Below are 18,060 nucleotides of genomic sequence, written 5' to 3'. Positions count from 1 at the left end.
GCTTCAGTCACTCAAAGAATACATTATTAAAAATGGGTATTTATAGATAGTCTGTACTCAGTGGCAATTTGAGAAAAAAAATGAGAATGGGATGCAATCTTTTTATGGATACTCAGACCTTGGTAATTTTCACTGCTTCTCTGAGCCTCATTTTAAAAAATACTGTGATTCATTTCCTCCGTCACTTAATGTAATGTTTTCCTCATGTAATGTCAGTGTTCTCCTCAGGCCCTTGGCCTCAGAACAGTCCATTCTGTTTCTGATCAGAGTGTGCTATGGAATAGCCTTGTGGAGTAGTAAGGGTGGAGTTGTTCTCAGATGCCAGATCAGCAAGTCAATCGGGGAAACCAGCCATGAAACATGCTGCGGCCAGGTCCTAGTCACATTCTAGTAGATTACACATCCAGATCCCTTCCTTTTAGATACACTCTCAAAGCACAACACATAGGCAAAAGTTTCAAACTAGAAACAAAAATAGCTTTTCAGCTTAACGCTTTTCACTTGATAGTTGCCAGAAAAATCTCTGACTTGTACTGTTCTCCTTCAGTTTGTGACCTTCTCTCTGACTCACGCTTTAACCCCTTCCTGCAAATGCTGACTGCCTTCCCTAAGTAAAGTGGAGGTCTTCTGGATTTCCTAGTAGTTACAGAGGATGAATGAATGAATGCCTGCTTCTTCGACACACATACTGAAGAAAAGACCAGGGCTTTAACTGAGTTGAGACTGGAAAGCCCTTTTCCTATCCTGTTTTCCCATCTTCAAATAAAGGCAGACAGATTCACCTGCTAATTTAAGAGCCAGTGATCCAAGTTTGCACTGTGTTATGTAAGCCTTCCCTAGAATGTAGCAGCTGTAGGGCCGGGCATATTCCAGATTTAAAACAAATTAATCCAAAGGATTTGATTCGAAGGGTATATTTAGCACTTAGTGTGTTTACTCTAAGAGATAAGTGGTTCAACACTGATCCATTAAAGAAAATTGGTGGCCCTCTTCTCGTATTTATCCCTGCACACACACTTCACATGATTTTTAAACTGTTTGCTTCGTGCTTTCATTATTTTAGAGATCGTGTATGTTGATTTTTGTTCCAGAGTGTGTTAGGCTCCCTTGGTAGCCGGGAGACTGAGCTCATGTTAGTCATAGAAGGTGTGGACAGTGGCAAACCTGGTACTTCCTAAAGTTGCTTACAGGTTTGATTAAAAAGAGAAAGGCTTTGGAGGCAGCCTGAAGGAGTCAGGTCCTTTGGGCAAGGCTAGCCCCATAGGACAGCCTCCAGAGCAGCTTGTTCAGGTGAAAGCCTTCTAAACTGCTTATTGACAATACAATCATGGGAGGCAAAGGTAGTGAAGTCCTCAAGCACATATTGAATATCTCCTCAAAAATTATGTCCTCGAGGTCACATATTACCGCTAGAGTCTGGTGCATGAGGAAAATTTGCAAAGGCGTTGATGCGGTATTTGCTGGATTGTAAAATGAGGGATAACTCATTATATCTCAACCTTGTTCATACCCTTCTCATGTTCTGGATTTTGCTGAGCTTTTAAAAACTGCCAGGTGCTTTCGCATTTAACAAAAGAACCCTGCAAATGAGGAGATTTTTCATTTCGTAGGTAAGGGTGTAGGTCCAGATTTACTTAAGGTCACACAAAATTCAGATTGAAATCCGGGCCTGTCTGTTCATGGTGGTTTGTGGGTTTTTTGTTTTGTTTTGTTTCGCTGTGTGTGTGTGTGTGTGTGTGTGTGTATACGAAATCTTTCCTGGGGGAACCTCATCCCCATGTTAGGGTTCCGGAGGATTGTTACTTCTGAGCACACACCAAGTGAAGCTGCAGACTCAGACCTGAAGAACTAACCATTAGTTCATCCAAAGTCAGGCCAAGGCCAGAGAAGCAAAAAGGTTTCTGAGCTGTACTTTGAACACCAGCCCCTGTGGAGGAAGTGCTGAGCCAGGCACTGGCTTTAGTTGGTGCTCGGCCTTTTGTCCTTGCTGCACCTCCAGAGGCTGTTTTGTGGGTGTAGCTTCCAATTTCACCTTCTCAACGATTTCCTATGGCGTGACATGATGCCACGTGGGATGTTTTTCTTTTTCTCTGGAGTTGGTGATTAGGTGGCATTATCTACTCACTGGATCTGGGAAATTCAGTTGTAAAGATTAGGATTGCCAGAAAGAGGAGAATCTAGGATCTCATTTCGTAATCAGACGTACATCGTGTTCGCGGAGGGCCATCCTGGCAGCAAGCAGAGGAAGAGAGAATGGGAGGGAGACAGGGTGTGGGAGCAGTGGAGCAGTTCACATTCCTGCTCTCTGTTAGGGCAGATTTCCTGTGAGTTGAGCTGGACATGAATTATCTTACTAGAACCTTCCTCAGAGAGCTTGCCTGCTGGGGGTCTCTAGCTGTATGTGACTGTGGGGTACCTTCTGGCAAGGGAGGCTGAGGGAACAGGCTCACACCAAAGTGGATTTCCATGTCAGTGACATGTGAACTTCCTCTTCCAAGATATGCCCTAGCAGATTCACAGAGACGGTCATTTAGTGTGATCCAGGAAACAGAGACAGAATCACAACCTTGCCTAGCTTTGCAAAGAGCTGTTCACCACCGCTGCCCGACACTACACAGAACTGAGATGAGAGAGAGGAGGGAGGGTGTCCCAAAGCAAAGCCCTCACTGGTCCACACAGCCCAGAATGGGGGAGGGAGATTATTTGCATTATACCTGGGTTCCTATCTGAATATGTCCCTCAAGCTGTTATCTACTTACAAAGTAGGAAAGGAGGAATTTTGACCAGCTCAGTTGGAGACAGTAGTTGTAAGACATAAAATCTTCTCATAATTTCACATTGTGCCGCAAGTTAAGGTTCTTCACCGAACCAGTTATGGATGGAGGAAGGGAAAAGGACCATCACCGGACAAACACCAGGGCATGGCCCAGTCATCCTCCTATGAGATCAGCGTTTGTTGTCGTTCCCCAACTATGCCAGATGAGGACCCGTTGTTACTTAGGCATAAAATGTAACTGCTGAAATCTTACACTCCAAGCCTAAGATAGTGACCAGCCTGCCCTTTAACTTGAGATCAAGATGAACTCTTGTGTTTTCAGAGGTTTGTTAGATTGAGAGTTGGGGGTGAATCTGACGCTGTTTCTTTACAGTCTTGGTGTACTCTTACTTCATTCTGTTATTCAGTTACTTATCCAGTTAATCAGTCAGTCAATCAATCTTCATGAAGTTCCCGTTCTGTGTAGTAGGGGTATGGCCCTAAATGAGGTGCAGGGATATGACCATCAGTGAGCCTGACAGGTCTCCATGGGGCTTATGTTCTCTACCCCTCCTCTCATTCACCACTGAATGTTTCGGTGCCTGCCTGCTCCACTCTCTTCTCATTCTGGTGGATATTCTCTGTTGTGGACACTAAATAAATCTCATTTTTTTTTCTATTTAAGCACGCTAAGAAATTCCTCAGTCATCCTCTGCTATCTCAGTTAAAAATTTAAATTTCTTAAATGAGTCTATTTGCAGAGGACCCTAAATGCTTTTGAGCTTCTTCTCTTGCTTCTGCTGCCATAGATGAACTTCTGCTCCACTCGGAATGGATGGCTCACTGATACTGACCTGCCCCTGTCCCTGTCCCTCTCCTCCTCTTGCTTCATCTTGAGGGTCCTCCTCTGTGCTTGAAGTCCAGCCTGAGCTTCCACTCTCATGAAACAGTAGCCCACACCCGGTTGCTCTAGACTCCAACTCCTGCCATGTCGCTGTCTCTGCCTTTCACTTGGGGGATTGTCTGTTATCTTTTGGTACTCTGTGCTCTCCTTTCCATCGCAATTGTAAGCTCGGGACAGCAGAAGTAGATTCTTGTGCATCTTATCATTGTACTCAGTGCCTGGCACACAGTTCATTGAGAAACACCCAAGTTTCTTTTGTATGATTTATGAGCTTCTCTGCACCCTTTATACTGTTATCATCAAACAGCATATTTTCCATATACATATATATAAATACTAGGGTAACTTTTTGAATATTTTCAAATTGTAAAACTGTGTTTCCTGCTTTGGGGTTTCAGCTTTTGTCACATTATGGTTATAGATCCTGTAAAGTAGGTGAAACTCCGGACAAAAGTTATACTTGGGATGGTAGATTAAATATTGCCACCTTCTGTTCATTATGTGAAATACACACTTGCTCCCAAGATTTCCCTGTGTTTGCTCCTTTGTTTTTAAGGAAGACTACCAATCAATTCTCCCACCATCTATAACTGATGGTTTAAAAACATGGAAGGGCTGGGGTTGTGGCTCAGAGGTAGAGCGCTCACCTTGAACATGTGAGACCTTGGATTCGATCCTCAGCACCACATAAAAAAATAAATAAGTGACATAAAAGTATTGTGTCCAACTATAACTAAAAAATAAATATTAAAAAATGTGAACATGGAATCAATTATAGATTAAAATAATAGCAATAGTATTTTATTTCACTTTTTTGAAAGAGTGTCTCTGTGGTATGTATTGAGCAGGCTTAACTTGAGTTATTCAAGAAACAGGATAAACACAAGGTTCATGTAACATAAGGATACTTGCAAGTATCTTATTAATTTGTTCTGTTTTATGAAGCTTGTTGTAAGGGATAAACAAGCAGCTCTGAAAAATGCTTATATAAAGCAGTGACATTTTATAATGCATAGTTTTAGAAGAACAGTGCCTATAAGTATTTTTTTAAATCCCTTAAAATATTTAAAATTAAAAAAAATAAACATAAGTTGTCTTTCAGATACATGATTAAGGTGTTTCCTTGATTAAGCCTAAAGCCTGTTTTATTAGGGGAAAGGTGACTCTTTTTTAGACAGGGAACAGTGCCCCGAGGTACTGACATTCCCCCAATGAACTGATGCCACATGAACTGAATCATGGAGCCAGGCTGCTATTGAGATGGGAGTCCCTGGGTCTGGCATGGTAGCACATACCTGTAATTCCAGAGGCTCAGGAGGCTGAGGCAGGAGGATCATGAGTTCAAAGCAGCCTTAGCAACTTGTTGAGGCTCTAAGCAACTTAGAAAGACCCTATCTCTAAATAAAATATAAAATGGGCTGGAGGTGCGGCCCAGTGGTTAAGCACCCCTGGGTTCAATCCCCATACCAAAAAAAAAAAAAAAGGAAATGGGAGCCTGAGAGCCTCTATGGCAGTGGCTTACCCTCTGCCGTTTTATTTTTAACCTTTGATACATTTATATTTGTTATTTAAATTACAAAGTTAATGTATGTTCTTTGTAACAGTGAAGGAATACAGGAGTATCTAAGGTTTATAAATGGTGTTTCTCTGCCACTTGCCACCCTCTGTCTTTGTGCTATAATGGTTGTGGATCAGCATATTCTTCCATATATTTTATTTTGCTTAATAAATATGCATAAACATAAATGCATATCTGTAAATTTGCTTTTATTAGAAGCGGATAATTATATGAATTACACCCTCTCACACACACTTACACATATATATATACACAAATATGTATCCTTCTTGACACTTGGTAGTAGTCTAGGGTAAAAATAAACTGTAATTTATCCAGTCATTGCCCTATTGAGGAATTAATGGGTTTTAAGTCTTTCACTATTATAAAAATATTATAATAAACATTCTTGAACGTTGTCATTTTGTGCTGGTACTTTTGAAATTTTGTCAGATTATCAGAAGTAGGAGATCTGGGTCAAAGAATATATGTGTTTTTAATTTACTTTTTTGAAAGTATTGCTTTGCATCATGCTCTTAAAAGTGACCATTTTTTTCTGATAGTGTGATCCTGGCATAGGTTCTTTCCTTGGACTATCCCTGCTGCCCTTTGTGGGGTAAGCAGAAGAGTCAGTGAAAATGTTTCTGAAGATGTCACAGCCTGCTTAGGCCAACAGCAACAGTGGGGTATTAGCAGACGCATGTCCATCTAGAAATGGATGCATTTCCCAGGACAAGGCAGGACTTGTCCCCTTCTTCATTTTACTACATAGAGCTCAGGCAGAGAGATTTTTGGACTTAATAAATTTCTTCAGAATCCATTATCAGTTTGAACTAAGAAACCTCTAACTTCTCATGTGCAAAATTATGATAATGAAAGTGACAAAGGGGAGAAAAGCCCATTTATTAGGTGTCTGGATTTAAATAGTGGCTGGCAAGTGTCTGCATTCCTCTTTTCATTTTATTCAGTGATTCCTGCTCAAGGTTTAGTTGGGTATCTAGGGGATCCTTGTTGGCAGATTAGAATGAATGTGACATTTGATAGCATATTTATTGCAGTATCATATTGGAAGGTACCATAATGAAACTTATAGAGCATTATGTTAACAGCTGTATCTGCTGATATTCTGCCAATCTGCAGGTTGTAAGATACGTTATTAAATCGGAACAACTTGGCTCCATCACAGAATTCCACATTCACTTTGGCACCTCTGACAGGAAACTGCAAGAGGCATCTCCAGGAGGGTTTATCTATAGAATGCTTCCCAGCTAAGAAAATGTTGTGCATGCCAACAAATTCATGCTGTTGAAATAAAAGCTCAGTGTGAGTCCCTGGAACTACATAGCTCAGTAGAGTGTCCCAGTGATTTATATCATATTATGTTTCTGCACATGATTTTAAATGTTTTTATGAATATCTGTAAAATGTTTTGGTTGTTTCGTGGCCTGAATATAATTGATAACTATTCTGTTTTGCTGACCACTGCAGCTTAATGCAATGGCAAATCGTGCTGCAGGGAAAGGCTATGAGAATGAAGACAATTATTCCAATATCAAGTTTCAGTTTATCGGGATAGAGAACATCCATGTCATGAGGAACAGTCTGCAGAAAATGCTGGAAGGTAATCCATTTCCCTATGCACAGCATTTAAAAAAAAAATAGAGCTAAATATCTTGATTCCAGAATGAAATTAGATAGTCTTTTGATTTTAAACTTTTTCCCCCCAATGATGCTGTTTACATAGGTGTCATAAGCTTGGAAAAGTATCATGTTGCTGTGATTCTTGAAATATTCAATAGTCTCTTTTTTCCTTTAATTATTACTGTGAAGTGGTTTTGTCACTTGATTAGCAGTCAGGGATACTTCAGTGGCACTCAACATCTAAGATAAAAGTGCACAGGGATTTTTTTTTCTTCCCCACATTAGTCAGACCCACATTCAAGGACCTTTAGAGAGAAAATGATGCTACATTTAAATCAATTCTTTAATCGCTGTTTTTGTGTGGAAATCAGGTTAATAAATTGTATCTCCAACTTGCTGAGTGGCCTTTAGAAGGGCGGGTATTGGAAGTCCTTGAACTCATTTCTGAATGGCAGCAACTGCTGCAATACACACACATATACCACCCCCCAACACTAGCACATGTAGCAACAAGCACATAAAACTTGCATACACACTCTGCATGCTTTTGTGGAGAGGAAATGAAATAGATGACGCATAAAACAGTTATTCATACAGCCATAACTGATCAGCAGAAAATGTGCATTTCAAGCAAAACTGGATCCTGTCTTATGCCCCTTGTGATCATAAAGACCCACGGAAGAATCTATTGCCATTGTCCACCATTTCTGACACCAGAACCAACTAAGAAGAGGAAAAGGAGGATTCAAAAGCCATGGCTTTTGCCTTGCCTCTAAATGCTATGTGTGTCCTTCCGGTGAGCAGCAGCTGAGTGCCAGGAAAGTGGGCTCTCGCAGTAGGAAATGTGGAGTCTGGGGTGTAGATGGATAAAGAAGGTACTGATTTTTTTTTTTCTAGAAATGCACACTTGCTGTCAGTTACTTATGTAGTTCTCCATATAATTAGTTGTGAGGCTGGGGGATCTTGAGCATCTCAGACAGACCTAATGTCCATTCTCTTTTCTGGCCTGTCTAGTTTATATCAGTAATTATGAAACTTTGAGCACATCAGTTAATTTAGCTGGGTCTCTGTTACTTGCTGTAAAATGGGGGGATTGGGTTAGTAATTTCTGTGGGCCTTTATTATTGCAACAGTTTGATGCTGTGATTACAAACACTTTAAAATTGAGAATTTGAGGTCTGGGGGTATAACTCAGTGGTAGGACACTTGCCTAGTGTGTGCAAAGCCCTGGGTTCCATCCATGGCACTAGAAAGAAAATTTGGACATTTGAATGTTTAGAAGTAATCCTTCCCTTCAACTGGAAAAAAAAAAGGAAAGAAAAATCACAGTCCTAGAATTATCTCCATCTGGTTCTTCACATAATCTGCAGTCTCTTAGGTCACAGTGGCAATACTCTGGATATGATTATTTGAGCTTCTTACACTTCTAGAGATTTTAATGAGAAGTCTGGCTGTCTTTGATGTAAGCTTTTTACCCCTTGAAAAATTGAGCTAGCTTGATACAGTTATAGAAGGGGCAATCTTTATAGGAACTTCAGTATGAAGAACACTCATCATTGTTAGACTCATAAAAACCCTTTATGTTGATAAGTTTTACGTTTTTCATTTAGTACTTTCTAAATTGGCTTTTGAGAACATCTTCTACGCAAAAAGTTGCGCACAGAAATGCTTATAACATATAAAATTGACTTCAATTTTAAAATTGGCATTTATTTGTTTCTCAGTGCTTATTCTTCTGGTCTGTTTTCTAAAGGACAAGCAAACTGACCACATTCTGGAGGCAGCTCTCCTTTTCATAAGGGCTCATGGTATTTGTACATAACTTTTCCAGCTACGTGCAGTGCTGTAAGCAAGGACAACTTTCTGGATGCCATTCAGGGGACTTGACCAATGTTTGACTATCTGTTTTTACTGGGTAAATTATAAACCACTTGTGGAGGCTCAGCTGGTGATGAAGTGATGCAATCAGAGCCACCTGAGGAAGAGGAGGTTTCTTCTTCAAACAGCTGTCCTTGGCATGAAAGAGACGGGATGGTTTACACTGATGCGCCTGGTCCACAGGAAGAATGCATTTCACTCATGATGTTTACTTATTTTCTTCAATTTTGTCAAACCTGTTGTGGATATTCTCAGAGTAGATTCTGGACAATAGAAAAGTAAAATCATTTGCATTCTGGCTGCAAACAGCTCTGTTTGTAAGAGCTGTGAGATATTTCATCAGGAACAGAAATCTAGGACCAAGTTCACGTCCCGTATAGGTGGTTTACAATAGAGGTGATTTAACTTAGAATTATAAGTTCTAAACTAAACGACTTTTGTGGTATTCCCACCCACTAAGGAGATACAATGATGCCTTTCATAGCAATTTGTAACTTATTGAATGTTTTTCATAGTAGTTTCTCTTTCCATCACATATAGGATGGTTTTCCTCTCCAGTGATAGAAGGACATCTGGTATTGTCTTTGGTATGGAAACAGTGAGGATACTGTTATCATCAGAGGTGGAGTTTTCCCTCTGAGGAATCCTCAGTGTTGGGGAGGGAAACAGGGAGAGGGGCACAGAGAGGTGTGCACAGAACTGCTTTCACATCTCTACTTGGTGAGGTGGTGCCGCACTGTGACGGCTCTTCCTGTCCTCTACCTTCAGGGTAGGTGGGTGCTTATGGGAAAGGTATGGCAAGGACATTGTCCACCTTTTTCAATCAACATGACATCTTTTGGATGCAACCTAGAAAATTTCACTATCTCCTCATTAGTAGTTTTGGGCCTACATTCCACACAAATCTGAGATTGATATTGCTGTTGTGTAGCTCTTCGCAGCTGACCACTTATTTGTTGATTTATTTATTTAACTAAAAATTGAGCAACTTCTATGAACCAGGCTTCATAAATATTTTTACTTAGGTAATAATTGTATTTGATTTTCACAACAATAGTGTATAGTGCATATTATCTGTACTTTATAGATGAAGACAGTCTCTTAGAAAGGTTAAACAGCATAAGATAATTTTTAAGAGGAAGCAGTAAGTTGAAACAAATAGTCATGTAAAAAGTGTATGTAAATTTGCTCTAGAAACAAAAGAAATGTTCTTTAGTTATTAGAGCAAAGTACCACTTTTTTTACCTTTTTAAAAAATTTAAAGTATCTAGTACTAAAAAGAATGTGATGAAATTAGCACTTTACTTCTGGAATCATTTAAAAGTTGGCTTAGAGAGACATGTTTTCTTTAGAGATGTATAATTTTTTTTTCCCTGATTGCCTCCTTTTAGGGACTAATCCAAAATAGAGTTTAAAAAAGTAAACACATAGACATGCAAGTATTGACAGTAGAGTTTTATTTATAATAGTAGTATAGTGGAAGCAACAGCAGTTGACTGCTTAAATAATTTTGCTCTACCTTCTTGATAGAAGATTTGGCATCTGTTAAAAATAATAAATATGAATAATATGTGTACTAATACAGGAGAATGGGTATAACGTAAGTTAAAAATCTAGGCTCTGGATTTTATATGTACTTCTGTTCACTACAGTAAGTCATATGTATGAAGTAAGACTAGGAGAATTTCCAGAATATCACTGGGTTAGCACAGGAGGATGAAGGGTGATATTTTCTATCCTCTCATTTATAGAATATTTGCTCTGTTTTTTTTTTAATGATACACATTAGTTATCTCACAGATTCTGTGGGTTAGGACCCTAAACATGTGTCATGTGTAAGTGGGAACCTGGAGACCCCCTTCTCGGGGCTGGAGGAGGCTGCAGTCAGCATCAGCTGGGCTCTGTTCTCCTCAGGAGGCTCGGATGGGGGAAGGAGCTGCTTCTGAGCTCATTCATGCTCTTGGCAGAATCAGCTGAAGGTCCCACATTTTATTGGCTGGAGTCCACTCCCAGGTCTGGAGGCTGCCACAGCTCTGCCACATAGACTTCTACATAAGCTGGTCACACATGACAGTTTGCTTCTTCAAGGCCTGTAGCAGTGCCTCTCCTGGTCTATTTCAGTTGGAATTAAGACATTTAAAAAAAAAAATCCTTCCCATTATTACATAACAAAGCAGGATTTGAACCTTGTACCTTCTGTCATGTTACAGTGATCCTTGTTTTGTGGTTCTGATATTAGATAGGCTCACAGAAAACCACCACACACAGTAATGATGACAAAACATTTTTCAAAAGATTACTGTGTACTCAACACCAAAATTTTAAAAGTTTACTCAGTGAGCCTTGGTGAGATCATGTGATGGCTGCTCTTATTCTCTTTTATAGATGAGGAAATTGAGGCACAAAGGCTAAGTACCAGTGTCAGCTCACAATAATAAGTGATAGAACTGAGATTATTACCTCATTAGTGTGAGTTCAATCACCACACTCTTAACCACTCAGCTTTACTGCCTCCCTGGGGAGTAGGAGAGGCCTAAGTATGAAAAGACCTAGGTTTAGGTTCTTGCTTTAGACCTCAAGTAAGACTAATACTTCTCATTTCCTGTATGTGTAAAGCAACAGCAGTAATATGTTTTCTCTATTTAATTCAGACTTATTAAAAGGATTCCTTGCAAACTACCAACTGCTTTTCAATATGAGGAGCAAATGCTTTCTCTTGGAAAGCAATACGTATTTAAAAATAAGTACTGGTGGGCTGGGGTAGTAGCTCAGTGGTAGAGCGCTTGCCTAGCACATGTTTAGGCATTGGGTTTGATCCTCAGCATCACATAAAAGTAAATAAATAAAATAGAGGTATTGTAGTCATCATGCCCAGTGTCAGTTGGGCATTTTGGGCTAAAAAATATTTTAAAAATAAAAATAAATATAAGCACTGGAAGGCTGGGGAAAAAAGCTCAGTTAGTAGAGTGTGTCCCTTGTATGCACAAGGCCTTGGGTTCACTCTCCAGCACCACAGGAGAAAAAAAAAAAAAGAATTAAAAATAAGCATTGGATAAAATGGATAGGTTGATGATGAATTCAGTCAGGCAATTATTTGATAGGTCCTTTCCTTTCTAAATTTTCATAATTTTTCTATTCAAAATACAGCACGATTTTCAGAGTCATGTAGGTGCTTGCCTCACAGTGTGGTCTGTATCCATTCAGTGCAAGTTCATAAAAAATGATTTTTAATAAACATGTCAGGCCTGTGGGCATTGTCTAAGAAAGTTATTTTATAGAGTTACAGATGTTAGCCTGACAACAGACCAGATGGAAGTGGGCCCAGAGCATGTGCAACAAAGGCCCAGTGTCATTTGGGCATTTGGGCCATACTGCAATGAGGTGCTATTTGAAAGGGGGCCAGGCTGATTCCATGTAAAATATTGAAGTCTTTTATAGGAGGCCCCAAAATGTAACCTCCCCCTTTATTTTGGTAATATTTTCTGAAATTGTGTGTATTAACAGTGGAGAATGTTTTTTGGCAAAATCAGGTGTCTCTAGAGATCATATAATAATCTGTTCTTCTTTGTGAAGTTTCTTAGACTTTACTCATCAGAATCTATATTAGGTGTAGAAAGAATGGTTAAAGGGGCAGAGAGCTTAAAGTATACCATGAGAGGAACCCTCTTGGTGGGTATTTCTTGGAGTACATCATAGGAGGCACCATGTTGGTAGGTATTACTTGGAGTTTATCAAAGGATGCCCATCTTGGTGGGTATTATTCAGAGTTTTTCATGGGAATATACCATCTTGGGGATATTACCTGGAGTATATCATGAGAGGCCCATCTTGGTGGGTATAATGGTCATATAATTGATTCCTGCGCTGGTCTTTCTGCCAGGTTGCCTTGGGGCCATGGTCTACACGGGAACAGTCCTTAACACACAGCTCCAAGGTTTCCATGAAATATTTCTCTCTGCTCAGAGAACTGCTCCATAGGTTCAAAAGTCTTTTTTTTTTTTATACTTTCTTCCTTACTTATGTCTTTATTAGTGATGGCTAACTCAGCCTTGATGAAATGGAAGATTTCTACCCTTCATAGATATTTCAAATTTAAGTTTTTCAGTTTAAATTAAGTATTTCCTATTACATTGTCTATAAATTTATGTTTGGAAGTTTTACTAGATATGAATTAATAAAGTCTATAAAGTTTCTTTTTTAGTTCTCCATGATATTTTGCCATTATTAATTCTTTGATTACTAAGCTATTAGATGGGACAACCAATAATGTCCTGAAAATCTGGGTATTTCTCATCAGAATTTAGCACCATGGCTTCGTTTCTACATGAAAAACCCTAGTCTCCTTGAAGTAGAACTAGAAGACTTCACATAGAAATAGTAGTTGTCAGGCTTTGTAATGAGTCCTCTACTGGGCCAATAGATCTATCTAGTCAGGATTTACTTGTTATTATTGCATGATCATTTGGAGAAAAGAAATGGATCAAGAATGTGTACTTGGCTTCGGTGTGCTATTGGATGAGGATTTAGAATTTGGCTGCAGGAGCCCTGAATGTTACCAATCGAGAGAGTAAGCTCAGTGTCCTAAGTGCTGATGCATAGGGGACAAACATGCTCTTTGTGGATATATGTGCTATGAATCATCCATGGATGATTTAGTAAATTTCCTTAAGCAACTCTTTCCAATCTGAAAATTGGGAGTAAATAAACCCTGTATGGTAGATAATATATAAAGAGCTTCAGGCCTAATTTCTGATTATAGTAAGTACTTAATAAAAATGAGCTACCACATTTATCTCAGACATTCATCATTCATTAAACAGTAATTGAGGTGGTCAATATGCTGGGCGTTGGATAGACAAATGCTTTATTCCTTAATACACAAAGAAGTAGCCATTTTGATAAAAGACAAAAAATCATGATAGGAAGGAAAGATCATGCTTGCTTTAGTAGTGATCTCAGCATGGACTATCCTGAGTAAGTCATGGCTGGATGTTGTAACTGGATGTCAAAGCTAAAGACTTCATTTCCAGGAAACATTATCAAAGGAGAGGACAAGAGCAACCAAAATGATTTAATGAGAGAATAGAGGCTATGTTTTTAAAGTCCACATTATGCTTTCTTTTGAGATTCATGGAGACAATTCAAAGATTAATGTAAAATTTCCCACCCTCAGAATTATTGTTCTTTATCTTGTTAATCATGATTGCAAGTTTTTGGGTAACTAGAACATTTACAAAAGGAGTGCTTATAGAAGAAAGTGGCTAATTTTAGTGGCAAGATGAACTGTTTTTCCATGAAGCTGCAATTTGGGGTTGGCTGTTCAATATTTGCTTGCCAGTGACAACAGGGTCTCAAGTTTGATGAAAGTGTTGGTCCTGGGAGCTTTTTCAGCTGGAATGAGTCCCACCTCCCACATCCTCTGCTGCTTTTCTCACCACTTCAGTATTTGCTGCCAGCATCTTCATCTTACATGATTCTTAGCCTCCTCTCCAGGGCCTCCTACTAAAATATGATATCCATCCCAGGCTTCCAAGCCTCTCAACACCCCTGTCTCCTCCCAGTCTAAACTCCTGTTTCCACTTTCTTTTAAGTTTCCTATTTAGATTTATTGTCCTTAAGTCCTGACTTCTATTTAGTTCCTGTTCCTGGCTCAGTTTGTGTATTGAGCTTTTAATTGTTTTCTTTTTCTAGTGAAAATAATACATAATGTGGTGTGCAGGAAACTAGATATCTGTTATAATATACTTGCTGTGCCTGTTGCATCTGAGGCCTTTCCTCCTCCGCCAATTGAGACAATTGCATCTACCATGTGGACTCAGTGAAGGGAAAGCCTGTGCGCCTTTTCTTACATGTGGTAGAAGTACTGTAAATGGCCACACATATTTTTTATTTGCTGCAAAATTTTATGTATACCAGCAGTAAATATTCATGTCTTACTGTTCTTAACATCCATTAACCCTAAGGTAGTACAGGTTGCCACCTTATACTGTAAATTTGTCTTTAGATACAAAGTTCACACATGGAGCAAATAAATGCTAACAGCATTCCTCGTGTGAACCTGCTGTTTCATTTTCTTTATGCTAGTAGGAATTAGTATTCATATTTGTTTATGTGTGTAAGCACACACATGTTTATTAGATGCACATGCACACACATAGGCATGTTTACTATTGTCCATGCTAATTCAAGCAATGCTAACATAGGTGCACAGAATTTAGGCTTGATTGCACCTCCTAGGCATTTTATACTATCGTCACAGTCTTTCTAATACAAAACTGTATGAAAATGACTTTCATGGCATTATTAATTATATAGAAATTCCAGAAAATATCATATCAACAAAGTTAGAAATATTTTGAAGAATAAGCTTTAACCTTGTCATTATCCTATGGAGAAGCTTGTACACAGATCTTTCTAGTTGATGCAAATTCTCTATAAAGAGGGTCTGTGTTGGGTGACTTGGGTAGGGAGGAATGTGCTGCTGGCATTAATAAGTTGAATACAATTCACTGCAGAGCTCAGAAGTTTATCCTGTGTTGCCATGGTGGTCTCTAAGTAAAAGAAGGAGACTACAAAGCAGGCTTGACTAAACATTTCTACATCGCAGGCCATAATTAAGTTCTCTTCTAATGGTTTCTCTTACTAGGATATTCACTGAAGGGAGATTGTTATCATTTTGCCAGTTCTTTGAAGACTATCTCCTTGGTCTTGACTTCTTGACTACAAAATGGGAAAGAGATAAATCAAAGATCAGCAGAACTCAGCCATATGTCAGGGTAGTACATATGGTGGGGGGGGGCATGCACATGTCTACTTTAGGTCTTAGGGTACAGGAGAGACCACTCCCATTGGGGTTCAAATGGAGCCTTTCTTTATGTCCTCACTGACATTACCCAGCAGCTATAATAGGAAGAAATGAGATTGGTGTAAGTAACACCCAAGTAAGACCAGACAAGGCTGTATTTCCTTCAAGTAAATTTCACATTTCTCAGGTTCTAAAATTATACATCTTTTTCCATTATGGTTTATATATATTTATGGGATATAGTTACCCTGTTATATAAAACAAATATCACTAGACCTGCCATTAAACTCCCGGCTAGTAAGTACAGTTCTCTGTAATTTGTGGCATATGCCTCTGATGTCAGCTGAAATGAACTTTGTTCAGCAAAATGGTTTGTAAATATTGGTTTGAGTTTGGCAACAAGAGTGAACAAATCAGTATTTCTGCCTTATCCTGAGTTTATTCAAACAAACCCAATAGTTTTATATTTAAAAACTCAGGCACTAATCGTTTCAGTCTCAAGTGTACCCCCATCTGTCAGGTGTGTTAATCATCTGCAGAGCTGTTTGCCTTGAACACTGCCACTGACCATTAGGGGAAGACACCATCTCACTTGTCATCTGGCCTGAAAACCTGGTGGGTTATTTTACAAGCGTGTGCAATTTGAGTGTTCCTGAAAAAAAGAAATGTTACACGAGGATCCATTCTTAGTGTGAAAAGAAAGGAAACTGATGTGGCAAGAGCCCAGCCGCCTGTCCCTTGGCCATGTGAGCTAAATGAACAAGGGAGTGCTGGAGAATCCTCTCTCCTGGACATTGTAGGGCCTTGTTTCCTGAGCTGTGGATTCCTCTCTTGCTTTAGGCACAGGCCATCTCCAAGTTAACTGTAAAGCCTGGTATCTTTATTTTTAAACTTGCTGTCATTTCTCTGCCTTGTGGGAAGAGAAGGTGAAAAGGATCGTTTGTTCTTGGGCTGAGCTTCAGAGTTTGGATGCCAAGATATTTCTCAGGCTCCCTGGGCTTTTTGGAATAAACAAGAATGCTAACCAGCCCAGAGCCCTATAATAACAAACCGAAAGTTTGGCCTTTTTAGTGAAAAAAACTGCAAGAGAATATTATCTGTGGAAGGTTTAAAGGAATCAATTGAGTTCTGCAACTTCACACAGTGGAATGTGTGTATTTTAGGATTAAGTTGAACACTTTGGGTCATGGCCCAAAGTGGAAAGAAAGGCCAAGCAGCAGGAGCTCAGGGAGTGGCAAGAGCTCACAGAGGGTGCTGGAATTTGCCACGCTTCCTGCTGGGCTGTGTCTTTTAGCAGTGTGCATAGGCAGAGGCGAGCCTGCCACTTAGAGGGCCTGTGCAGTACTGCTGGGCAGTGTCACTAGAGGACAAATCAGCTGGGCTGGGGCAAGAACAACAGGGCTCAGTTTTAACTAGGAGCTGGCAGTTGGCCTTTGCATCAGGGTCAGCTCTTTGTCTTCAAATTGTGTCTGTGCTCCTATGAACTCACAGGAAGCTTTCTGAGGTGTGCCATGGTACGTTGCTATATGGGGATTGGCTCCTAGATCAACGTCTGTGCCCTGTGCCCGTCTTCCTAAAACGATGTGACCTGCCATAGAAGGCTCTGCATGTCCAGGCGTAAGCCAGCCAGGCTTTCCCACCTCCTGTTCCTAATTACCCTTTTGCCACCTTTTGAAAGAAAACACCCTTTGCCACACCCCCCAACTTTATCAAGATGCTTGATACCAGAGTGTGTAGGGAGATGTTTTGCAGTTTATTTTAGAGGTACATGTACAAAAAGGTTTGAAGCTTTCTGATCAGAATAAACTTCCTTGAGCAAACTAAATTAGCACTCTCCATGGAAGTATAGTGTAAGCCACAAGTACAGACATTTGTTATTTTAAATTTCTTGGTAGCCATATTGAAAGGAGTGGGAAGAAAGAGGCAATTTAATTTTAATAACATTTTATTTAACCTAATATGCTGAAAATGTTGTCATTTCAACACACATCTGCATATAAAACTATGAATGAGGTATTTTGTATGCTTTTTCTGTATGAAGTCTAAAACTTGATTTTTATTTTATGCCTCCAGCATAGTTCAACCCAGATCTGCCCCATTTCCAGTGCTCAGTAGCCACATGTGACTGGATGGCTACTACTATATTGGGGTAGTACAATTCTAAGTGATAGCATAACCGTCAAGCTGATGGTACATGTGAGTTAAATAGTACTTTGATTTGTGTTAGAATTATGAAAAATAAGACATCTGAGTTTGAGAGGCCATGGTGAAGAGCACAAGCTTAGTCCCAGCCTCATGATGGACCTGCTGGTAGACCTCAGACAAGCTATTTCACCTCTCTTGGTACTGGTTTCCATAGTAAAAACGTGACAATAATACCAGTGCCTTCCTTATAATGACTGTCTTGAGGATTAGAAAAGCTTAACTATCTATGTAAGGTACTTAGGAAAGTGGCATCTGGTATTTAAATTTTACTACAATCATTATATTATTCCTAGTATAACCCACCAAGATAGCCA

General features: G+C 39.5%; 1 protein-coding gene across 1 annotated transcript in view; it reads left to right on the top strand.

Annotated features, from left to right (window-relative positions):
• The window catches only part of Mtmr7 (myotubularin related protein 7), an 88,157-nt gene that overhangs the window by 48,582 nt on the left and 21,515 nt on the right, over window positions 1-18,060 (top strand). Inside the window, exon 10 of the mRNA XM_077792457.1 lies at window positions 6,706-6,838. Coding sequence (XP_077648583.1) covers window positions 6,706-6,838 — 133 coding nt within the window. The remainder of the gene's footprint in view (window positions 1-6,705; window positions 6,839-18,060) is intronic.

Source organism: Urocitellus parryii, chromosome 14 (assembly GCF_045843805.1).
Source record: "Urocitellus parryii isolate mUroPar1 chromosome 14, mUroPar1.hap1, whole genome shotgun sequence".
Lineage (NCBI taxonomy): Eukaryota > Metazoa > Chordata > Mammalia > Rodentia > Sciuridae > Urocitellus > Urocitellus parryii.
Note: the sequence above shows the minus strand (reverse complement) of the source record. Positions and strands in the feature narration are given on the sequence as shown.